General features: G+C 27.9%; 9 protein-coding genes across 17 annotated transcripts in view; 4 read left to right on the forward strand and 5 right to left on the reverse strand.

The window, feature by feature from the left end:
* Positions 1 to 990, reverse strand: part of LOC127284568 (cilia- and flagella-associated protein 298-like) — an 83,044-nt gene extending 82,054 nt beyond the window's left edge. For both annotated transcript variants that reach the window (XM_051310072.1, XM_051310073.1), the window contains exons 1-3: positions 824 to 990; positions 359 to 710; positions 44 to 280 (exon numbers count right to left, since the gene is read on the reverse strand). The gene's annotated coding sequence lies outside the window, so the exon portion shown is untranslated. The remainder of the gene's footprint in view (positions 1 to 43; positions 281 to 358; positions 711 to 823) is intronic.
* A 299-nt stretch (positions 991 to 1,289) lies between these two features.
* Positions 1,290 to 3,903, forward strand: LOC127284566 (regulator of chromosome condensation). Its single transcript, XM_051310067.1, has 6 exons — positions 1,290 to 1,444; positions 1,551 to 1,631; positions 2,134 to 2,513; positions 2,619 to 2,985; positions 3,065 to 3,337; positions 3,413 to 3,903. Coding segments are annotated over exons 1-6 (1,272 nt in total). The 5' UTR covers positions 1,290 to 1,443; the 3' UTR covers positions 3,583 to 3,903.
* A 297-nt stretch (positions 3,904 to 4,200) lies between these two features.
* Positions 4,201 to 5,340, reverse strand: LOC127284582 (mitochondrial import inner membrane translocase subunit Tim10). Of its 2 annotated transcripts, none has more exons than XM_051310097.1 (2): positions 5,184 to 5,340; positions 4,201 to 4,907 (listed from the first exon to the last, which is right to left on the reverse strand). In XM_051310097.1, the coding sequence occupies exon 2, from the start codon at positions 4,705 to 4,707 to the stop codon at positions 4,414 to 4,416; it is 294 nt and encodes a 97-aa protein (XP_051166054.1). In that variant the 5' UTR covers positions 4,708 to 4,907; positions 5,184 to 5,340; the 3' UTR covers positions 4,201 to 4,413. The 2 variants fall into 2 exon arrangements, with proteins under 2 accessions (XP_051166054.1, XP_051166055.1); XM_051310098.1 differs by having other exon boundaries at positions 5,180 to 5,335.
* Positions 5,341 to 5,365: 25 nt separating this feature from the next.
* LOC127284572 (p53 and DNA damage-regulated protein 1) lies at positions 5,366 to 7,545 on the forward strand. 3 transcript variants are annotated; one of them, XM_051310082.1, is made up of 3 exons: positions 5,366 to 5,607; positions 6,897 to 7,128; positions 7,206 to 7,545. In XM_051310082.1, the coding sequence occupies exons 2-3, from the start codon at positions 6,900 to 6,902 to the stop codon at positions 7,367 to 7,369; spliced, it is 393 nt and encodes a 130-aa protein (XP_051166039.1). In that variant the 5' UTR covers positions 5,366 to 5,607; positions 6,897 to 6,899; the 3' UTR covers positions 7,370 to 7,545. The 3 variants fall into 3 exon arrangements, with proteins under 3 accessions (XP_051166039.1, XP_051166038.1, XP_051166040.1); XM_051310083.1 differs by lacking the exon at positions 5,366 to 5,607 and adding an exon at positions 6,636 to 6,785; XM_051310081.1 differs by lacking the exons at positions 5,366 to 5,607; positions 7,206 to 7,545 and adding an exon at positions 5,615 to 6,785 and having other exon boundaries at positions 6,897 to 7,045.
* On the reverse strand, positions 7,407 to 9,739 carry LOC127284569 (decapping and exoribonuclease protein-like). Of its 3 annotated transcripts, none has more exons than XM_051310075.1 (5): positions 9,593 to 9,739; positions 8,908 to 9,273; positions 8,592 to 8,815; positions 8,160 to 8,524; positions 7,407 to 7,887 (listed from the first exon to the last, which is right to left on the reverse strand). In XM_051310075.1, exons 2-5 carry the CDS (start codon positions 9,195 to 9,197, stop codon positions 7,654 to 7,656), a joined length of 1,113 nt encoding a protein of 370 aa, XP_051166032.1. In that variant the 5' UTR covers positions 9,198 to 9,273; positions 9,593 to 9,739; the 3' UTR covers positions 7,407 to 7,653. The 3 variants fall into 3 exon arrangements, with proteins under 3 accessions (XP_051166032.1, XP_051166033.1, XP_051166034.1); XM_051310076.1 differs by having other exon boundaries at positions 8,908 to 9,276; positions 9,593 to 9,724; XM_051310077.1 differs by lacking the exon at positions 9,593 to 9,739 and adding an exon at positions 9,390 to 9,513.
* On the forward strand, positions 9,698 to 12,185 carry LOC127284562 (protein misato). The gene is made up of 5 exons (XM_051310058.1): positions 9,698 to 9,845; positions 10,242 to 10,322; positions 10,399 to 10,845; positions 11,025 to 11,829; positions 11,894 to 12,185. The coding sequence occupies exons 1-5, from the start codon at positions 9,768 to 9,770 to the stop codon at positions 12,100 to 12,102; spliced, it is 1,620 nt and encodes a 539-aa protein (XP_051166015.1). The 5' UTR covers positions 9,698 to 9,767; the 3' UTR covers positions 12,103 to 12,185.
* Positions 12,186 to 12,569: 384 nt separating this feature from the next.
* On the forward strand, positions 12,570 to 14,302 carry LOC127284584 (calcium and integrin-binding family member 3-like). The gene is made up of 4 exons (XM_051310099.1): positions 12,570 to 12,858; positions 12,933 to 13,053; positions 13,361 to 13,535; positions 13,611 to 14,302. The coding sequence occupies exons 1-4, from the start codon at positions 12,773 to 12,775 to the stop codon at positions 13,826 to 13,828; spliced, it is 600 nt and encodes a 199-aa protein (XP_051166056.1). The 5' UTR covers positions 12,570 to 12,772; the 3' UTR covers positions 13,829 to 14,302.
* On the reverse strand, positions 14,071 to 18,346 carry LOC127284561 (GRB2-associated-binding protein 2). 3 transcript variants are annotated; one of them, XM_051310056.1, is made up of 8 exons: positions 18,201 to 18,346; positions 17,909 to 18,074; positions 17,453 to 17,581; positions 17,182 to 17,368; positions 16,828 to 17,109; positions 16,071 to 16,757; positions 15,855 to 16,003; positions 14,071 to 15,729 (listed from the first exon to the last, which is right to left on the reverse strand). In XM_051310056.1, the coding sequence occupies exons 2-8, from the start codon at positions 17,987 to 17,989 to the stop codon at positions 15,484 to 15,486; spliced, it is 1,761 nt and encodes a 586-aa protein (XP_051166013.1). In that variant the 5' UTR covers positions 17,990 to 18,074; positions 18,201 to 18,346; the 3' UTR covers positions 14,071 to 15,483. The 3 variants fall into 3 exon arrangements, with proteins under 3 accessions (XP_051166013.1, XP_051166014.1, XP_051166012.1); XM_051310057.1 differs by having other exon boundaries at positions 17,188 to 17,368; positions 17,909 to 18,346; XM_051310055.1 differs by having other exon boundaries at positions 17,909 to 18,346.
* A 189-nt stretch (positions 18,347 to 18,535) lies between these two features.
* LOC127284558 (uncharacterized) lies at positions 18,536 to 21,753 on the reverse strand. The gene is made up of 3 exons (XM_051310051.1): positions 21,588 to 21,753; positions 19,257 to 20,907; positions 18,536 to 19,039 (listed from the first exon to the last, which is right to left on the reverse strand). Exons 2-3 carry the CDS (start codon positions 20,896 to 20,898, stop codon positions 18,756 to 18,758), a joined length of 1,926 nt encoding a protein of 641 aa, XP_051166008.1. The 5' UTR covers positions 20,899 to 20,907; positions 21,588 to 21,753; the 3' UTR covers positions 18,536 to 18,755.
* Between the last annotated feature and the right edge of the window lie 1,486 nt (positions 21,754 to 23,239).

A 23,239-nucleotide genomic window follows, 5' to 3' on the forward strand; every position in this document is an offset into this window, starting at 1 on the left:
GTTTCTAAATAAAAAACTAATTAAATTAAAGTTTTGTACTCACTTTTACATTTCGAACAATTTGTCATCGGTGGAAAAAACTGTTGCGAATTACGTGAATGACAATGTTCGCAAATTTTATTGCAAGAATACTTTAAACTATCTCGAACTTCTCGAATTTCCTTCATCATTGACAAACATAAATTCATCATTTCTTTCGTATCACTTGAATCGCTTAATGATTTTTCATCTTCCGTCGATATTGATTTATCGTCAAAAGTACGTTGAATTGTACTTTCAGCTGTAAAAACAATTTCTCGATTGAAAAAAATTAAATTAAAAAGTTAAATTAAAAATTAAATTTTTCTTAATAACTTACAATTTACTAATGTTGTATTTGCTAGGTTACTGTTCGAAGTTTTTAACGGAGATGACAAAAGTTTATCAACTTGTGTGCCAATACTGATTTTTTCAAAAGATGAAAGTTTTTTTTGCAGGAATTCCGTTCGTTTTTTTATATCCTCGAGAGCATGAATCAAACGTTTTGCCGGTGAATTTCTATGATTGCTTAATTTTGAATCTATCGGTGAAATTCTTTTACAAAAAACATCACAACATACTCGACATCCTTGACAAAAAGCTCCACATGGAAATTCCGATTGCAAATAATGCATTATTTTCTATTTTTATGACATTTTTCGAATTTTAATTTTTTCACTTTCCTCGATAACCTAAAAATATAAATAACATATTTAATAAAATATTTTTTCCTAGTAATGTGGTAATATTCCCTATTTTACAATAAAAAGTTAATTGCAAAAATTGATCTGAAAAATTTTCTTACATTTTAATACATATCCAAGAATTGCATCACAATGAAATGAAAACTTTTATGAACATGATTCCAGCTAGTTCACCACTGTCACACTTAATATTTAAAAATTATCTAAATTCAATTTTTTATTACAGAAGTAAAAATCAGTTAAAAATTTTCTAACCTCATTCTTTGAATTTAGTTCCTAACGGTCGGGGAATAAATAACCGGAAATGTCGTAGTGGCGTCTTGTGGATGCGCAAACAAAAAAACGATTCTCATTGGCTAATGAAAATAAAGCTGACACGTGACGGTTGTATTATTTGAAATTTTCACAAATAAAACTAAATTTATTAATTAATTTAACTTCATACTTTTATAATTTTCCATTAATAAGAAATAAATATTTTATTTTATAATTTAAAAAAATTAAATAAATCAAAAGCTATCAATTAATTGATGAAACGTATATTAAAAAAATACGGATGTTCCGACATTATACAGTACTGCCCTCCCAAGGACGAATTTGTCTATATATTTTATTCAACGTCCAAAGAAACAAGTTTATCAAAAAGTAGTGTGACAGATTTGGCGCCAACGTGTTATATCTCTTTATTTTCATTATTTTTAATTAATTTATAAAAATTATAAGTAAGTAATTCATAATCTATAAGTGTCATTTAGTTATTTTAATTTAAATTATGTACTTGACGTTTAAATCATGGATTTTGTAAACTTAACCTCAAAATTTTTATAGTGGCACCGAGAAAAGGAACAAAAAGAGTTGCAAGTGCTATTGAAAAAGAAGATAAAATTACAAAACGAAGCAAGAAACTAGGTAAATTTATATTTATGTAAAAATTAAAATAAAATAGTTTTTAATTCATAAAAATACTTAAATTCACAACAGTTTCAATGTTGATGCTTGGCAATGAATAACGTCTTTTTTTTTGTATATAGAGAACAAATTTGACTATAATTTTGTAAATATTACTATTTTTTAAAGTTTATTAACATGTTTGATTAAATAAATCAAATTTATTTTGATTATATACTTTTTTATGTAATACTTTTCTAAATGCTTTGAATTATAACCTCGCTTGTTTTGTCACATGAGATTTAAAATGCTTTCATTAAAAATCGATAATAGAATGATTTTATCTTAAATTTAAATCATTTTAAATAATTTAATATTGTAACTAGTTTATTTAATTTCAAAATTAATAATCATTAATTAAAAATAAAATAATTATAATTTAATAAGTTTTTAAAGAAAATTATTTAAAAAGTAGTAGTAAAAAAATAGTAAATTTAATAAATAAATTTTAAAAATGTTTCAGAATTAATTTTATCACCTGATTTGCGAATAGTAAAAGAAGGTGGCATCGTTCTTTGTATTGGTCAAGGTGATGTGGGCCAACTTGGATTAGGACCAGACGTCTTAGAAAAAACTCGACCAGCCGCTGTACCAAATTATGAGAATATTGTTTCAATTGCAGCTGGTGGAATGCATAATGTGTGTTTGACAAAAGATGGAAAAGTATTAACGTTCGGTTGTAATGATGAAGGTGCATTGGGTAGAGATACAACTGAGGAAGGCACCGAAACAGTTCCTAATTATGTCAATCTTCCCGATAAAGTCATTCAAGTTTCAGCTGGAGATTCACATTCTGCTGCTCTCTTGTCTGATGGTCGTGTTTTTGCTTGGGGCTCCTTTAGGGTATTGTATTTTTTATTTCTTTCCTGTATATAAATATTTCTTGTATTTAATAAATAAATATAAATAAATATTTTTATATTTTTTAAACTTGATTTCTTTTTTTAGGACTCACATGGAACGATGGGCTTGACACTCAAAGGAAATGAGAAGCTTCCACTTGAAATGTTACCAGGTGTGATTGTAGCGAAAATAGCGTCGGGTGCAGATCATCTTATATTACTTGATTGTCATGGACGTATTTATTCATGTGGATGTGGTGAGCAAGGACAATTAGGAAGAATATCGCCAAGAAGTGCTGACAGACACTGTAGACAAGGTGTCGAACCTTTATTAATGCCAGCAATGGTAATGTTTAAGGTAGGACAAAAATTGGTATTTGACGATATTTGGGCTGGCACATATTGTACATTCGCAAGAAGCTATCCAAACGGTGAAATTTATACATTTGGATTAAATAATTATAAACAAACCGGTGAGTATTTCAATCTAAAAATAAAAAATAAAATATATATATTTAAAAAATGAAAAATAAATTAAAAAACCATTTACAGGATTGACTGATGGTGATATGCATTTCTTCCCACGTCTTTCAAAAACATTCAGTGGAAGAAAATGGATTCACATTAGTGGAGGACAACATCATACAATTGCTCTCGATGATGAGGGAAAAGTTTTCGTCATGGGACGAAAGGAATACGGTCGATTAGGATTGGGTCCTAATTGTGAGGATGCATCGTCATTAACACAAGTCCCGGCACTAGATTCATTTAAATGCATCGACGTTGGAGCGGGATCATCTCAATCGTTCGCCGTATCATCCTCGGGTACGATTTCTTAAACTCATTTATTTAAAAAAAAAAAAAAACAATATATTGTTTTGACAAAAAAATTTTTTGTAGGAGAATTATATGCCTGGGGAATGGGTTCGAATGGACAATTAGGAACAGGTGAAGAAGACGATGTAGAAACACCTCAGAAAATTAAAGGAAAACAACTTGAGGACAAAATAGTTATGAGAGTAACCGGTGGTGGTCAACACACTGCAATTTTAGCAGTGAAAAAACGATAAAAAAAAAAGAACAAAAATTTAAATAGATAATTGAAAATAATTTACAACTGCGCGAAGTTGTAACAAAGTTCTTTTGACGAAAGAAAAAGGCTGAACATTTGAAAAATAATTAAATTTGTTTTAACTTGCGCGCTAATTAATTGGTAGTGCTAAACAATTTAGGAAGCACACGGAGACTTAAATCATAAGCGTTAATACAATTAATATGTACATAACGTTTCACTAATCAAAAAAAAAAAAATATATTGATTTTTTTTTTTTGATAAATTTTGAGTTTTGTTACAATATTACTAGAATAAATTGTTTTTGCATGAACCACCATTTGATTGTATTTTATTACTAAGACGTTGTCTAAGTATTTTCTTTTTTTTGTTCATGTGCCAATTTTTTTTAATATCTTTTTGTTAGTGTTAAAAAGTGAGTGTTAAATGATTAACTGAAATTACATGTTTAATTGATTATGTATTGTAATTGTTTTTTTTAAATGTACATGAAAAAAATTTTTTCAATGAAGTTATTCATTGACAACAATAAAATACGTTTTTCCAGTAATTTCTTCGTATTTTTTTTTTATTTTCCTTCAAAATCCTATTATAAATTTAGTTTTTTAAATTCTCATTTTTCACTTTAAATCCTTTTTATTAACAACACATAATTACAGTATGTAACAACGTCGTCAGGATTTATAGAAATCTGAGGTCAATTATAACTAATAATAATAGAAATGAAAATAAACTAATTTCATTAGTAATTAAAATTACTAATGAGAATTCTAAATGCACGACTTTTTTTTAAATTTCGATGAACATTAATTTTATTAAATCAACGATGTTAATTTGCTAGTTTAGCTTGTTCTGCAACATTACTCTTTAGGGCATTTTCATCTTGCATTGTAATTTGTGTTAATTTTTTGCCAATTTTATCATGAACTTCAAAATATTTAGCAATACAACGATCAAGACATATTGATTCACCTTTTCCAAGTTCCGGTTCACGATACTTTGGTGGAATACACTTTTTGTGACACGCTGATGTCATTCTATTATACATATCGGACATCATTTCAATTTCCAAATCCTGGACCAATTTGAATTTTTCTTCATCCAATTGAGGTAGTGCTGCCATTTTTCTTTTTTTTTTTTTAATTTAATAATTTTCTTAATTTTATTTACCACCACAAAGTTTTTGATGTACGTTGAGACGGCTCTATTTCAGTGAAATCCAGATGTACGTTTTTTCTATTTTTCATACTATCATATCTCTTCGATGTTATATATCTTCTTGATAAAACAAAACCATATAATCCTGCGGTAACGGCAAAACCCCTAAAAACAATTATAATTTTTCTATACTCATTACTATATTAAAACTAAAGTTTTAACAACTAAATAAATTAATCGAAATTAATTTTTATTTTATTGAATTATACAATTTTAGATTTTAATTAACAAAAATTAATTTCTCCAAATTTAAATCAGCTACGAAAAAAAGTGAAAAAATATAAATTTTGAGGTTAGAAACATAGAAAAATATGAGTACAGCTTCTTATCGCAAGAATTCGATAAATTTAAATAAAATTCTCTATGTTAAAACATACCTACCATCCAATAAATATTTTCGTATGAACTGATAATCCTTTAAATCTTCTTACTATGGTACTATTCATTGAAAAGATTAAAGAATTTCTTTTTTAAAAAAAATGTACACGCGCTAGCTGCTGCGCAAACAATTTCCGTCTGTTTCCGTCAATTTTCGTCATTTGACGGAAGTTGTCGGTACAAGATCGGAAATTATCGAACAGTCCCGAAGTCAGTTGAAAATTTGAAAAGTAATTGAAAAATAGTTTTTAAACAATAATTTTTATTTATTTACCCGAAATATATGTTTTCGTGTTATAAATCGATAAAAAAAAAAGTGTAAAAACAATTCGTTATCTTAAAAAAAGTAAAATAAATCTTGCACATCTGTTTTATGGAAAAAGAAAGTTAAACATAACCTATTCCAGAAGCAAATTAACGTAAAAAGGTAAATAAAGAAAATTTATATTGTCTCTAATTTACCTTCTAAAACTCTAAGAAGAAAATATATAATTATGATAAGAAGAGAATTGAGTTCAAATCAAAATAAATAAATTTAAAAAACGCAATACAATGTCCTTCAATCCAAATAATATAATTGGAGTTGATCGCCCTTTGAAAATATTTGTCAAAGAAAGTAATAATATCGAAGAATTACCAGCTAAAAAGATCATCAGCAAACTTGGTTTCCAAGGTTTAGAGGCAAAGATCGCTTATGAGGAAGCTATCAATTTTCCCAATGAAAAATCACAACAAAATAATCAAACAAAGAAAATTGTCCGAGGAAAAAGGAAACTAATTGAAAATACAACAAGTGCAAACGTATCTGTAAATTTAATTTTCAAAGCAATTGAAAGTAAAGATATTTCATTTTTGAAAACTAATTTGCATACGAATAATATAAATATAACAGATGCCTATGGTTGGACGCCTTTAATGTCCGCAGCATACAGTGGAAATTTAGAAATTGTTCAACTTTTCCTCAAACTAGGAGCAAAGAAAAATATCAAGGATAAATCAGGATTAACAGCAGCAGCATTAGCTATAAAAAATAAATTTACAAATATTGTAAAACTCTTAGAGGAAAGAGATAATAAACTTAAGAACATTTCATCAAAAAATCCAACAGTTATTAATAAACATAAGAAAATAGAAAAAATAAATTTCTACTGCAATGTATGTAATTCCAATTTTGAGAATGTCACGCAATTAGAACACGAATCTTCGATTGTACATATTTTTAATATGAAGCCAAAAATATCGGGAGCTCATTACATTGTTCCAAAGGGAAATAAAGGCTATCAAATGCTTATAAATTCAGGATGGGACGAGGAACATGGTCTAGGACCATCTGGAGAAGGTCGTAAATATCCCGTTAAAACTATATTAAAACAAGATCGAAAAGGTCTTGGACTTGAGGAGAAAAAAAATAATATTCCAAAAGTCACTCATTTTAAACCTGGTGATCGACGAGCCATCAAAACAAAAAGAAGAGCACCCAATGAACGAACTTTAAAGAAATGGGAACGAGATAATCATCTTCAACGGGAAGCACGAAGAGACAAAGCACTTCGAAAAGCATTGTCCTAAGAAAAAAAAAGTGATCGAAAATAATTTTCGATTAAAGTACGAGAATTTTTTATTTCAACATTTGAGAAGAAATGAAAATATAATCTTATATTTATTTTCTATTTATAAAAAACGTTTTTTTATAAATTTTTGGTTTTATTTTTCTAGACAATGGACATCAACCAGAAGGAGTTATTAAATCATCTTGAACAAGTGGAAAGAAAAGCTGGAGAAATTCTAACTGATAGACAAGATATTGTTGCACTTGACATGAGAAGAAATGACGATCGAGTTGGTTTACGAGCATTACAAAAACAAAAGCACGATAAAACTTGGTTAACTGTTGGACCAATACTAATGAAAATGACCTCCAAAAATGCTGAGGAATTATTATTAAAAGGTTCGATCATGTAATTTTAATTTTAAACCTTATTAAAATGAAAAAATATTGCTTTACCTTTTTATGATTTCTTCCAGATCAAAATCAATGCGATATAGAAATTAATAAACTTCGAAGTGAATTAAAAGTCAAGGTCAATGAATTACGTGATTTGGAAATGACTCCACCTGTTCCAGGACTTATGTTAAAACCATTGTCTCATTCTGAAATGTCGGCTATGAATCAAGTTCTAGGATTATAGAAACTTATTTACATGGAAAAAAAACTCCACGTTTAAATTACTGAAAAAAATACTTAAATTTTATTCATCATCGACAGTTAAATTTTGTATAAAAAAAAAGATTTATCACAATGTACACAAATTGTTAAATGAAATTAATGTAAATATAATAAACTAAAATCTATTTACATGTTTAATTTTTAAATTGTGTTTAATTTTCAAAAAAAAAAAAAACGTTTTTTACCTTACAATTACTTTTATCCGAGGAATATAAAAAAAAGGGATACGATTCCTTTAGGATTAATTTAATTTTGTATTAATTCGTTGGCTTTGTCAATAAACCATTGAGGTAAAAATGTATATTGCGAAACATAACTCGATGAATGTTGATTATTAAGTACATTCAACTCGACTTCTTCACTACCAGGACTGTAGGAAAATTTATAAATACATTTGTCGTAGTCTTTGGTAACGACCCTTTTAACATGATTCAAAAATGCATCACCAAAATTCATACAAGGCGATGGCTCCCAATTGTTCTAAAAAAAAGAAATTAATTTTAAATTATAGAAAAGTAAAATTATTCTACGTAAAAAAGCAAAGAATTTCTTTTAAAAAAAAACTCCTAATTCCAAAAAGAAAACATTTATCTAAAACGTAAATATTAGATACAATTTTAAAAATAATTCTCTATTGCTATTAAGTAATTTTATTATATAATATCCTGAGGCGTAATCAAATGACACGTGCGCGTGTCATTATCGCGACAATTGTGAATGACTTAACATTAATTACAATAAATCTTGTTTACCTTTGCCATTTTAATCAAATCGGAAACCTTGTATTTTTTCAAATCTATCACGTGTCCATTATTTGTTCTAAAACCACATGTGATATTTTCTATGCCAACCAAAAATGATTGACACCACCATTTTAAAAGTTTTTTACGAAAAACTAAATCCTGTCGGCCAGTTTCAATAATTCTATTTGTTTTTAATTCAACAAAATTAATATTTTTCCATGATACGGGTTCTTTTATTGGTATTTTCGATTCAATACCATCCATTTCGGCACCGTACAAAAGGTATTTATCACCAAATTCACATGTGAAAATACAACAAAATTCCTCACATTCATTAACAGTTTCGGCAGTGTTTGGCTTTTTATCAGGTGAATCTAAACAAGAAAATTAATCGAGAATTTGACAAAAGAAATGTTTTTGACTAATAAACTTTTTTTATACCTGACAAAACAAACTGTTCAAATTTATATCCCCAAGAGCACATCATTCGATCTCTGGGGGTCATATTTGCATTTCTCTTTTTTACATCTTCGGTATCAAAAGCACAAAGATAAATTGTTCCTTGAAATTTGGCTGCACAAATTATCCAGCCATCTCTATCTTCAAATGGAGTTCTCCATAAAGTACTTAATAGTCCTCGATAAGTTACAAATTCTGGTTTTAACCTGACACAAAATAGATCTTTTTTTTTATTAATCACCAATTAAAATAAATACAAAAAATTACAATATAAAATATAATTTAAAAAAATAATCACCATCGTGCTGAATCAAGTGGTGCTTGAATTTTACTATGATTCACTAGTATCCACTTTAGAAGATTATTTATATTTTCTCCAGATGCTGAGTCTGGTTTACGTATTACATTTTCCATTCCATCATTAAGATTAAAATTAATACGATTATTTCGAGGAAGTTGTAGATATTTTAATTGCGATAAATCCGGTAAATATTCACGTTTACTGTTTAAACTGTAATAACCAGCAACTTCTGGTTTTGTAATTCTTGGGAAAATCTCACTCCACGGTTGATGAATTTCAAAGGACATTATAATAATAAACCTTTGACATTTCCTATCTTTAAATATATATTTATCTCCAATTCCACGTGGATATGTCAATTTGCTGCTTTACAAATAATATACAATTATTAATGAGACTACAACATAACCTCAAATATTGATTAAATTATATATATATATAAAAATGCTACTTTTGTCTATATAACTTTGCACAATTACCAAATCAAAATTTTAAATTTATTTATTAATTTAATTTTATTTAATTATTCGTGATTTTTAATACGATAACAATGGAAAATGATCAGTGTTATAAAAAACTGCCGATCGACATACATTTTTAACTTGTACTAAAATATTCAATCTATAATTATAGGTATACTTACTAAAACTAATATCTTCATTTAATTAAAATTTATACTTACTTTTTAAATAATAAAAAATAATAAGTCAAACTCCAATTTGCAAATTTATATGAAATTTAAAAAATAGTCTATCCATTGGACTATAGTTGATACGCTCCTGCACGTGCTGTCAAATACAAAACTATTGTTTATTTTATTTTATTAATAAATAATAAACAATAGAAAGTTTTAAACCATGTCAACACGGGAAATATTAACTATTCAATTTGGCCATTATTCAAATTATATCGGAACACACTGGTGGAATTTGCAAGTATACAATTTCCATTTGTTTTATAAAATTAATTCATCCTAACCTCTGAATTTTCAAAACATTGCGTTATATTTATTAAATAATTTTTGTATTTGCCTAAAATAAAAATAATACAAATAAAACAGAATAATTATTTTAAACAATATAATTTTCCAAATAATAATAATATAATTTTTACTGCAGAAATAAATTTTATACCAAAGATTAGTCTCATTAAAATCATTAATAATAATAAATAATATTATTGTGTGACGAATTTTTTTAAATAAAATGTTTTTATCCAAATTCCTGAAGAATATTATTTATTATTAAATATATCACTGGATGTACGAATCAAATTTAATAAATAATTAATAATTTTAATATGTAAATAACGAATATTTATTATTTGACCAGGAAACAAATTTTTCCTACGATCCGGATAATCCTTCAGAAATTAATCACGATGTTTTATATCGAGAAGGAGAAACACGTCAGGTAAATATAAAAGATTAATTAAAAATTTCCCCATAGTTGTAAAAAAGAAATCTAATTTTTGTTTTTTTTTCTAAAGAAACAAATTACGTATACACCGAGACTTTTATTGGTCGATTTAAAAGGAAGTTTGGGTTATTTAAACGAAAATGGAACATTATATGAAAATTCATCAAAAGACAAGGATATTCTTTGGTACGACGAGAATGTTCAAATTTCAGAAGAACCAGAGGCATCGAAATCGTCATTTATTAAAGATTTAGATCATCCTACAAGAAATAATGAAGAAACAGAAAAAAGTATTGAGATTGAAAACAATGTAAATAAATGGGTTGACTATCTAGTTCCTCGTTTTCATCCAAGGACGGTTAATGTAGTCAAACAATATACCCACGAATCACCAAATCAGCCATTCGATGTATTTAATTATGGACGAAACGTGTGGAGTACAGAATCATTTTCAGAGGATTTTACCGACAAGATCAGAAATTACGTCGAGGAATGCGATTTAATTCAAGGATTTCAGGTTTTCTAATTTTTTGTTTTAGTTTATTATCGATTTTTTTTCAAATTCAAGTAACCAGATAGTCATTACCTTTTTGGTATTATTAAAATTCGTTTGTTCGATAGTTTTATTTATTGTTTCTATTATGATTTTTTTTTTCTTTTCAATGAAAGATTTATGTGAATTTACATTTTTGACAGGTGATTCTCGATTCTACGGATGGTTTTGCCGGATTGGGCTCATCGTGTATTCAATATTTACGTGACGAATATGGAAAAAGTATTCTATCGTTTCCAACATTTGAGGGAACAAATATTGAGGCATCGGCTGCTGATTTAATAAAAATTGTTAATACCGTTTTATGTTATCAACAAATTGGAGAAAATTCATCACTATTCAGTCCCCTGGGTTGTAGGGAGGAAATTTTTCCCAAAACGGGTAAATTTCGAAAATTTCAATATTTAGACTATGATCCACAATTAAAGTATCATAGTGCAGCAATTTTGGCAACGGCCCTCGATACATTGACATTGAGATATCGTCAGAAAAAATTTCCAATGTCTGCACTGTCGGATCTTTGCGCTGATATGAATAAATTAGGTCGAAAAGCGGCAGCAATGAGTTTAAATCTACCATTTCCAATGACAGTGGAACGTGATTTAATTGATATTTTGGATGATTTGGAAGAACCATTGTGGACGAGTTTAACGCCATATTGTGAAATATCAACAGACAAAAATTATCAAAGTATTTCATTGAGAGGTGTACCTGAGAATAGATTAAAAAGACCATTAAATGAAGCACAAAATCAATTATCAAAAGCGGCTTATAAATGTTCAACAGTCCATGAAATGATGTCGTTATTTTTTTCCTGTTCCTGTCACGCGTCGGCTACTTATTTTACAAATATTAGCGCGCCATTGACGACAAAACGTCCATTCCCGAAAATTTTTAACAATCAAGTTATGAAAAATGGAAATATTTCAGATACACCAAATAATGACGGTAAAAAAAAATTGTTCTTCATTTTTTTTTTTAAACATTTTTTCCTAATTAATTTTTTTTTCAGGTGTCGAAAGTATATCAGTTATGGCTGGTCTACACAGTGGAAGTAGCTTGTCAAATATGTACGAATCACTTTATAATCAAGCGAAAAAAGTGAGAACAATTAAAAGATTTCACGCTTTTGAAAATTCGGGTCTCGAAAATGACGAGTACATGGAAAGTCTTAATAATTTATTAGACTGCAAGGAGGCGTATGAAGATCATTATGTTTAATTCCTATTTAAATTTCAGAAATACTCAGGTTTTTATAAAATTTAAATATTTTTGTATCGAAAAATACAAAATTATATAAAATATTTCTGTGATTTATTTTTTTGAAAAAATCCTTTTATTATTCACAAGTAAAGTAAAATTATTACTAATTAGTTTCAAAGTGAAAAAATTAAAAACGCCTACTTTTAAGCGCAAACGATTTAACGATTCAACAAACGAAATATCGATTTAAAAATTATGAATTGTGTAAGATGATACAAAAATTAAATAATCCCAATGAATTTATTATGATTAGATAGCGCTTATTAGCGAATAATTTGAACTTCCTAATAGAATATTAAAAACTAGGCGTGTTAAACCGCACCTATTTTTTTACCACTATGGTATTGTATATCCATAAAAAAAAAACCTATTCGTGTCTTGATGTTCGGGGTGTGGTATATTAAAAGGGCAAAGAATTTTTCAATCGTCTACATTGTGCTTTTACCTCTCGGTGCAACAACATCGAAAAATAAATAAGCTTCACTAATATTAAACGCAAATTAACAATATTAAAAAAAAGTTTTACAATAGTCGATGAAAGAATTGTGGCGTAAAGATTACGTTAAATTGAAAATTACCGATTTTTTCTTAATTGCAATTGAGATTACAAAGCCAAAAGTGAAAAAAAATGGGAAACAAAGTGTATACATTCACCGAAGAACAACTGGAAGATTATCAAGATTCCACGTATTTTACACGTAAAGAAATTTTGAGGTAACGATCACAAATTATTCAAATTACTTTTTTTTTGTCCATTTAAATTTTTAAGTAGAGTAATTATTATACAGAATTTATAAAAGATTTCGAGAAATTGGAGGTACGGGAGTGGTTCCTGAAATATTGACCCCCTTGGAAGCTTCATCTTTGCGAATACCTTTCTCGACATTGGATAAAATACCCGAATTGAAGGTTTGCATAATTATTAATTTCTTTCGATTTTTAAAAAATAATTTCTAACTTTTCCCTAGCCTAGAGCAATTATTTATAATTGATTAATAATATAAATTATTTAACACAATAATAATTACTATAAGATCATTCTCATTTCTAATCCAATTGTTTCTCAGATTTCAAAAAAGTTGAAAGTAAATTTTTCTTGTTTTTATTAAAGATAAAAAAAATTCTAATTAAAAATTTGGATTAATAATATTTTGAAAAAGAAATGTGAGAAATATAAAAAAATCATCATAACATAACAAATAAAATTCTCATTAAGGAAAATCCCTTCAGAGACCGTATTTTGGAAGTCTTTACTACTCATCATCATGGCCAAGAGCCTGGCAACTCATCAAACGAGGGGATTTGCTTCGAAGAATTCCTGGAGATGATGTCAGTGTTTTCCGATCAAGCACCTCGCGATTTGAAAGTTCATTACGCCTTTAAAATTTACGGTGAGTTAAATAATTTTTACAAGTTCCGAATTTTATTACTAAACTTCTGGAAATATATTTAAATTCTAATAACAGATTTCGATGGCGATGGACTATTGGGACTTAATGATTTGGAAAAGACCTGCAATCAATTAGTTCGTGGTGGATTAAGTTCCGAGGAAGTGGCAACAATTTGTGAAAAAGTTTTAGAAGAAAGTGATATCGACAGTGATGGTGCTTTATCTTTTTTGGAATTTGAAAATGTCGTGACGAGAGCCGCAGATTTTCTATCGACATTCCAATTAAGAATATAATAATTCTACAAAACTAAATCCTTTCAATTAATTACACTAAAATTTATAACACAAAATACTATCACAAAAAAAAAAATTCAAAATTTTGTTTTAAATTTGTTCTCGAAATTATGTAAATTGTAAACGGTGTTAGATATATTAATATAGATATTAACAATAATAATTAATTTTTATTAATTATTAATATAAATATTAATATATCTAATGTCAAACACTATTAATTTTATTTATTTAATAAAAAATTATTCCATATTAAAAACGATAAAGAAAATCGTATTTCGTCAATAATAAGCTCATCTATTCTTTCACTAAAATTCACTTTTTATTGGATTTAATAAGAAAATAAAAAGTTGACGCCCAAAAAAAAAATCGTCGATTGTAAAATAGAAAAGCGAAAAAACCGTTTACAAGTGTACATTGTAAAATCGACTTTATAAAGCGATCTGAAATGTAATAAAATCTCTGAAAGCATTATATATAACATTTTCTTTACCTTCTTTTCTTCTTTAGTTCATACTTATGTATACATATTTACAGTATTTAGAAAATTTAATTCGACGATTAAATTCCATTCCATCAATTAAAATATATTTTTATATATATAATGTCTAATCTCAACAGAAGAGTACCTTGCAGTATAAAAAGATCTTATAATATTCGTAAAATCTAAGAAATTTTTCAAAAAAATTTTTTAATACTGTACACATGATTTACAATCCTGTAACAAGTGCGCTCTCATTAGGTGTGTAATACCACTTTTAAAAATAAATGCGTTCATTACGAACAGCGTTAATAATATATTATTGAAAATATTATACAATTAAAGAAAAAAATTCTTTACGTTCAAAATTCGTTGCTTTTAGAGACAAACAAAAAACAAATTATTTTTTCTTGCCTCATGATATATTCGTAAATATTATTTTGGTTTGCAATCATAAATAACTACTGATTAGTTAAACATTTTCTATACAGTCAAACCCGACCAGCTTTTGTTACTTAATAATTAAATTTATATTTTTGGTCCATTATTATATTGCTAAATATTCATTGTCAAATAGTCATCGGCAAAAACGCTACTTTTTTTTTGTAAATGATTATGAAATTACATGAAATTCTAGTGATAAAAAGATTTAGAAAATCAATTTGTAAAGCTTTGTGCTTTATGTGCGTTTATGGTTTAGATTCTAATTTTTATCACTATTCAGTAAAAATTAACAATTTTTTTCTAGAAAAATTGTTCAAGAGTTTAAATTTCTTTCTTTTGGTTATCAAAAATAAACGAGGAACAAATATATTGTAATGACATTTTTAAACATTAAAATTTAAAAAGAAAATTAATTTTCAAGAAAAAAATAAATGAAAAATTCGTTAGAGACTAAAATTTGTTCCTCATCTAAAAAATTATTTACTTCTAAAAAGAAATCCTATTTTTACCGTATATATATGTAATATATATATAATATATATAAAATAGATTTTTCTTGAAAAAGTGCTATGAAGTAAAAATGCACTAAAAGTAAATTAAATGACAGTCTAATGATAATATATGAATAAACAGATGATTAGTTTAATTACCTTTTTTTTCTCTTAAGAATATATACTTTTTTTTTTTTGATATGACGATTGAAAATAAAAATCTTGGAATTTCGAAGCATTTAGGTAAGATCGTCAGTACATTGCTTTCGTTCTTCTTCAACTCGTTGTCTAGTACGATTAAATGCTTCGGTTTTGAGAAAATCAACTGTTTTATAAACAGTACTATTGGGCGGTGATTGAATTGTTGGCAATGTTGTCGATGAAAAACTTTCCTTAGCCTCCAAATCTAAATCAAGATATTGCAATACAACCAGTCGTCGATTTGACGCTGGAATAAATGCATTGTGATCCTGATAATAATAAATCTGTAAATAAATTTCTTTTTTTAGAAAAATTACTGCAAGTGTTAATATTTGTGACTTAAACATGTGAAAAAATTATAGGAAATTTTTAAGTCACGTTTAGATATTCAATTAGAAAATAATATAACCTCCTCCTTATCGTCGTGTGCATTGTTGTCTTCATCAGACGTTGAATGATGGCGATTAGAATAAGTGTTCGTGGTAGGCGTTGGACTGGGTGCTGCTCTCAATCTTCCTCTTCCTGGAGGAGAAGCCAATTGTAGAGCTCCAGTGTTAACTGAAATAATTTAATTAATGAAAAAACAAATAGAAAAAAAATATCTATTTTTGGTACTATTTATTACTTTCAATTGGTGGCCTGTTTAAAGGCGGTTTGAGTTTTCTATCGATACTCGGTGGTTCCGCGGGTGAATGTTCCGTTGAATTTGCATCGAATGCTGGTCCAGGCGATGGTTCATTGCTAATAATAGAAGTTGAATCACTTGTTTTTCTACCTGGTTTCAAATCCCTATGAACAACTGGAGGTGGTGGAGCCATGGTAGTAGGCACTGATGTGGAACTATCCTTTAATAATGGACTAGGTAGATTTGAATAGGTCGCCGTTGTTGAACTCTCCGAACGTGGACTTGAGGGTTCTTCCTCGTGGAAATCGTAACGAAATATACGATCGTCAACTGACGACGATGGCGTTGCAGTGTAATGTTTTCTTCCACCTGTTTCCATTCCAGATTGTTGGGATCGGGAAATTTCATAGGTGTCATCGGTGAGAATTGTCGTCGCGGGTGTTGATGGTGCCGGTGTGGCGGGTGTCGTTGGCTTTGAACTTTCAGTAGCACCGTCCAAATTCAAATAATTGTGTCCAGGATTTTCGGGTAACATGTGCGGTGGTTTTGGTGGTCGTGGTGGAGCGGGTAACTCTTCTGCAACTGGTGGTGCGGCCGAATCAACTATTCTCAGTTTGCCAAATCTTTTACGCACACTCCACGAACCAATTTCTGCATCACTCAATGATTGCGGTGGTTTTAAGTCTCCTAAAAATGAATTATGATAATTTTCAATTTTCTTTTTCCTTTTTTTTTTTTTTTTTTTAATTTTTCTTACCGCAAGATGGAAATGTTTCCCAATTGACACTTGGTACAGGGGCACTCCATTCGTCATCAGTGAAGACACTTTCGGCGTCGGTTGTCGTCGGTGATCTTGGAGGTGATGGAGGAATTCTTCTTGGAGCGTCGTATTGTTCAGTGCTTTGGCCAAGAGTTGAACTTAGAGAGCTTGTGTCATTGAGACGTCGTCCTGAAATGCACTCACTTATCGGAATATAGGGACCGGAAATTGTACTCGTTGGAGAAATTGGCGGTGATTCTTGCGCTTCGAATTGAAACACTAGAAATAAAATGGAAAATAAATAAAATTACACTAAAACGAATTGAAATAAAAATGGAATAATTTAATTACTCTGACATTGTTGCTCTTCGTCTTGAGTGTATGCCTTTAGGCCACAAACTTGACAAACAGCGTCAACCCATTTATTCATTTCAGCTTCGTTTTCAGCCACAAGGTAATATGTTCTCTTTGGCGTTTTAACGTTGAACATAAATTGATATTTTTGTTTACGATTCTCAAATCTTAAACCAGCGTCAACCTAAATAATTAAAATAAATAATTACTATAATAAATAATAATAAATAATTACCTAAATAACAAAATTGATTTTCCAAAAACTTACTTGTTCACACTGATCCAAATCTATTTGACCTTTTCGTTTTCGACATCTCTTGTCTGTGTAATACTCCAAAAAGTATTGCCCTGGTAATTCGCCACTATGACGTAAAGCAAACCACCGTTTTCTCCAACGCTAAAAAGAAATACACAAAATTAGTAATTAATACTTCTAAAAAAGAGAGAAAACTGTTTCGTAATTTAAATAATTAACTACTACATTTTATAAGTGCAATAGAATAACAAAATTAAGGTTATAAAAAATTTCACAAATCTTATTATAGTCTATAAAGTAAAAAAAAACAATCAAATTGGAAAATGTGTTTAAAATTAAAAAAAAGAATATTAATTTCGTTCCTAATTGAAACATAAATTGTTATTTTTAAACTGTAAACAATAACTTTTGTTGATAAAATGACAATGGCAGAAAAATCTTTGAGTAAAGATGGAAGTTAGTACTTACCGCCCTCCAGATTTTCGTAGGCGGTGACTTGATGAGCCATCCTTCGTGAACGATCTCTTGTGTAGTCTTAAGCACCTCCATTCTGTCGGTACTTGTTTAATTAATTAAATCTCAACGTCATAAATGCACATAACAGTATAGAGCAATTGAATCCACTGTCACTGCACTGTCAAGGACGAGAGAAACGACATCATAACCCGCCATTCATCCAAAAAAAAGGAGAGCTATTGTTAGACAATACAATAAACGTCAAATCCTTATCAGTGTATTCTTCTAATCTAAATATGACTACCATTGTCGTTTAATGCCGCCCATTTTTTTTTTTTTTTTGATAACTACAAATTAATATATAATGATGCAGTGGACTTTGCAGTAGAACTGCAGTGGACCACGCACACAAAATCAACTGGTAACCGCCATTTTGTCACTAATTTTTGTAGGTTAGAGAGACTGCGCATATAATAATTAACGCGGTAATTTTGAATATTGATCCACTTATTAGAATTTAATAATTATAAATGAATTAATCTTGATATTGTTAAATAAAATTATTTAAATAAATATATTCTATATCAATTTTTCAATTAAATGAATAATTTATGAATGAAAAAAGAAAAAAAAAAACAATTTTAATAATAAAAATATCTTTAATAAAAAGTCCCCTCTGTTCCTATTTTACATTGTTAGTTAGAAATCAAGTAAAATTTATCTACACTGGCCTAATTATAATACCGAATCAATTTGTCACTATTTAAAAATTGCAATATATCAAGGCCATAAAATTTGTTTAAAAATAGAATAATATACCTTTCGTCATTGTTTTTTTTTTTTGCATATTACATGCGAATCATTTTTCTTCATCTACAGTTGTCGATGAACCTTCATTTTGTTGAAGATCTAACGAAGGATCAATAACAGTAATTTGAGAATTTGAATCATCAATTGGATTAAGTTCTTTTTCGGAAGATATAACTGAAGTTGTGTCAATATTTGATGATTCATTGGAATCAATTTCTTTTAATTGTTTTGTATTGGTCTCAGTAGTTTCTGGTACAGACATTCTTGACATAGTTCCGGTAAGCGCTTGCATTTCCGGTTCATTCACTGTTGTATCTCTATTCACTGACGTATCTGGTAAAGAAATTATAAATTTCACTAATAAATAATAAAAATAAAATAATAAATTAAATAATGCTGAATGTAAGTAATTCTAATAATTCAATAAAAATGTTGACGATTGTAAAATTTCAGGTTATGTTTTCAAATTATTTTCTAGTCAACTATTTTCTTCTATCGTAATTTTTATATGTTAATGTTATAATATTCACAGGATTATATTTTTTCATACCTGATGTACGATTTTCTGAAATCTTTCCCTCTGGAACTGGATTTAAATCAATTTTTGATGATGAAGATGAATTGTTGACACTTTCATCACACACACGAAGAAGTGTTTGATTGTTTTCAATTGTTTCATTAGTTTCAACTGTAGGATTTAGATTGTAGCTTCCAATTCTCATACCAGGTGGACTGATATCATCTGGACCGTAACCTGGAAGGCTTCCAATTCTCACACCGGGTGGACTCACATCATCTGGACCATAACCTGGCAAACTTCCAACTCTAACACCCGGTGGACTAACATCCGTTTGTGTCGTCGGAGGATTTGGATTTGAAAATATAAAACCTGATTGTTGATAATGATGTTCAGCTGAAGAGCACAATTGAAGAGATCCTGCAGCGTTTGTACTCAACGAACATGATGGACCATGACTCACGTGTATCAAAAGAGGTAATGGATCTCTATTATAATTTGTTCTATTAGTAGATTGATTAACATTCACATCCAATGGTGTACGATACGAATTTATATCCCCTGATCCTTGTCCTCTCACACCTGGTGGATTATTTACATCACTATTGATTCCATCAATTTGATCATTTTCAGCTATAGAATTCAAACTCTGTCCATTATTTCTCAAATTTTGTGACGAACTTGGTTGATTTCCTATTGGTCGCAAAGGCGGTGGTGCACTTGACGGTCCGGGATTTCGATGTATTCTACTCGATTGTAATACTGATGTGAAGAAATTTCTACTACGTACACCTTCCAATTGTCTGATAGGCACACACAATGGACAAATACTTGAACGACAATTTAACCAATGATTAATGATTTGTCTCGAGGCTGAACAATGTGGAAATATGCAATTTCGTCCAGCTTGACAATTTGGCATATGATTTAATGCAGTACGAAATTCTTGACAATTTGGCGTTGGACATGACAAGAGACTACGATGAGCTCGACATTTATCAGCGTGTAAAAGTAAAAATAATTGCCAATTAAGTTGTACCAATTTTCTCGTATTTTCCACCCATCTTGAAATACCATTTGGCGAATGGAGAATTTCTTCTAATGATGAAACACCTTCTTGTGGATTTAAATCTAAATTTGACATTGATCTAATTCTTCGTGGATAATTATTTATATTATTTTCCGTGTCGGATGATGATTCTGGTTCAGGTGATGTTAAAAGTACATCGGTATCAATGAATGGTGCACAAAGGGGACATGTTGCTTGACCACAATTTTGTAAATGATATAAAAGTAATTGAGATGCACTACATAATTCATATGTACAATTTATGCCATCTAAACAAGTTTCCATGTGTTTTAGAACATTTCTCATCACATCACAAAAGGCAACACGACAACTGGAAGCTGGAATATTTCGTTCACTTTCATCTTCTAAACATGTTTGTGCGTGTATAAGAAGAACAAGATGTTTTTGTAACATGTACTGCCTCACAGGATCAATAATCGTTGGAACATGTGCTCCGTGAATTTGTTCCTGTTCAGAATTTGAATTTGAATTTTCTTCGTCATCATTAGAGGCAATATTTAATGGCGATTGACTTTCTTCATTCATTACTACAGGTATGTTCCCAACTTCGTCAGAATTGTAATTTTCTTGATCATTGGAACTCATGATCAAGTCCTTAAAAAAATAATAAAAATAATAATAAATAAATACAAGAAAATAAAAGTTTTTTATAATTTATAAATTTTTAAAGTATATTAAAGTTGCGATGAGAAAAAAAATGAGAAAACGGGTATAGTTAGTCAAAATTTAAGATATAAATAATTTAACGGTTCTGAACGTTCAAATTTATTTACTACTTTTTTACTTTCAAATTTTATTATAAAATATTGCTTTCTGTATTCAAAAATATAATTTATTAAATGCAATGAAAGAAAATAGATAACAAAAATTCGTAAATACTTTTCAATTTAGGGAAAACGTGTCAAACTGGAAAAAATTAATATAAAATATATTATATCTCAGTAAAGATTTTGTAGAATTACTTTGTTAATTAAAGACTGAAATATATTTCTCCCATTTTTACATGTTTTCCCAAAATTGAAAAATATTTACTAAATTGTCTACTATATTTAATAAAATTTGTTACATATTTTCTTTCAGTGTGTTTAATATACTTTTTTTTATTTTTCGTTGCTGTAGTAATTTTTAAAAAATTCATAGACCAAAAAAATTATTTCGTTCATTTGAACGTTCGTAATTTCAGGCACTATTTATATAAATTAAACGAATTATACAATAAAATAATATAGTAAATAATTGTTAACTATTTAATTATATAAATAAATATTTTTTACCTGCTTTGTGAAATAATTAACTTTCCGCTTTTAAATACTAAAAGTAATAAATTTCTCGAATGAGACAAGATTACAGTACAAAATATCACAGAGATCATAGAGGAACTGTTGTTCAAAACTATTGTCTCAATAATAATAATATTGATAATAATCGTTACTTGTTTTGAATCAATGTAAACATGAATGAAATTCAGAAATACCCAAAAGGAAACAAAAAACGTATTTTTAATTGGTTGGCTAAATTTTTTTTGGATAAATTCGCCAGTCAATGAAAACGTCCTATTGTTATTTAATATCAGCGCGAATGTTTGAATGTTTTTAATAACTTTTCCTTAAATTATTGTTAATTTTAAACAAATTTTTTTTTCAAGTGTAATTATAATAAATTCACAAAAAATTTGTCTATAAATAATTTGCGAAAATTATTTTCTATAAAACTATAATTTTAGATAAAAATCTTACCTATACAGAAAAAGGAAATTTATTTTCTATAAGCCATTTATCGTTTTGAATCATCAGATCTTGGATTCTCATGTAATCTCCTAACAGCTTCCATATCTGTATCCATATTGTCTATATAAAAAAAAACAATAAAACAAAAAAAAGTTTAAATAAATTTATTAGTTTAGTATAAAATATTTTTTTTTTAAATCTTAAAAATGTGAGTTGAAAAATGTTTATAAAATTTTTAAATCATTTTTAAATAAATAACTCTTTTGCCAACTAATTTCACTTATTGAAATTATTTAAAATTTTGCCGTTAGTTGTGTCCTGAAAAATTAAATTAAAAAAAATAAATAAATAAAAATTTTAAATTACCATATTCGACTCCAAGAGGAGAGATGACAGCCATTTTGATTGCACAGCTACGTGACGTCACAACGCTTGACTCTTAGGAAAAATGAACATTTGTTATATAGTTTCAACAAATTAAACAATAATGTACATTTTTTAAGAGTAGTTAAACTTGTTAAATAATTATCCCACCTAATAAAGGAATTTTCAAAATTTTTCTAGACACGAATTTTCGAAAATTATCCTAATTTCCTCTAAGGGAAAAAATTATTCAACATTATAAAAATTAATAATGAAAATAAACAAAATCTTCAAACATTTAATTATAAATAATAAAAGAATAGAGTATCACTTACCAGCAATTAATATTTTTTTATTTTCAAATTTACAATCATTTATAGCTTAAATTCGCAAATTCTGTAAAATTTATTCTACTCTTATAAAATAATTATTTTTAAATATATTTATAATTATTATATTATATTCATTATAAAGTGTTTGATTTTTTTTTTTCAAATATTTATATTATATAGTCTTAAAAGTTTCAACTATATATTTCAAAATATATATAATTTATATCTTTGTATATTAATTATATAACTAAAAAATACCAAATTAAAACACAAACTCCTCATTTTGTTATATAATCAAAACTCAAAAATTCTATTTTTTGAAAATATATTTTTTTTTCTAATCATTGATTATGTTCTAGTATATACTAGAATACTAAGAGTATACTATATAAAATATATACTTAAATTATTATTTCAAATTAATTTTACAATTTCTATTAATTAATTAACGCCTTATAATTTTTAACATAAAAATTAAAAATGAACTATTTATATTTAATTATT

This window comes from Leptopilina boulardi, unplaced genomic scaffold (genome assembly GCF_019393585.1).
Source record: "Leptopilina boulardi isolate dan_hultmark-lab unplaced genomic scaffold, ZJU_Lbou_2.1 LbouV2_325, whole genome shotgun sequence".
Taxonomy (NCBI): domain Eukaryota; kingdom Metazoa; phylum Arthropoda; class Insecta; order Hymenoptera; family Figitidae; genus Leptopilina; species Leptopilina boulardi.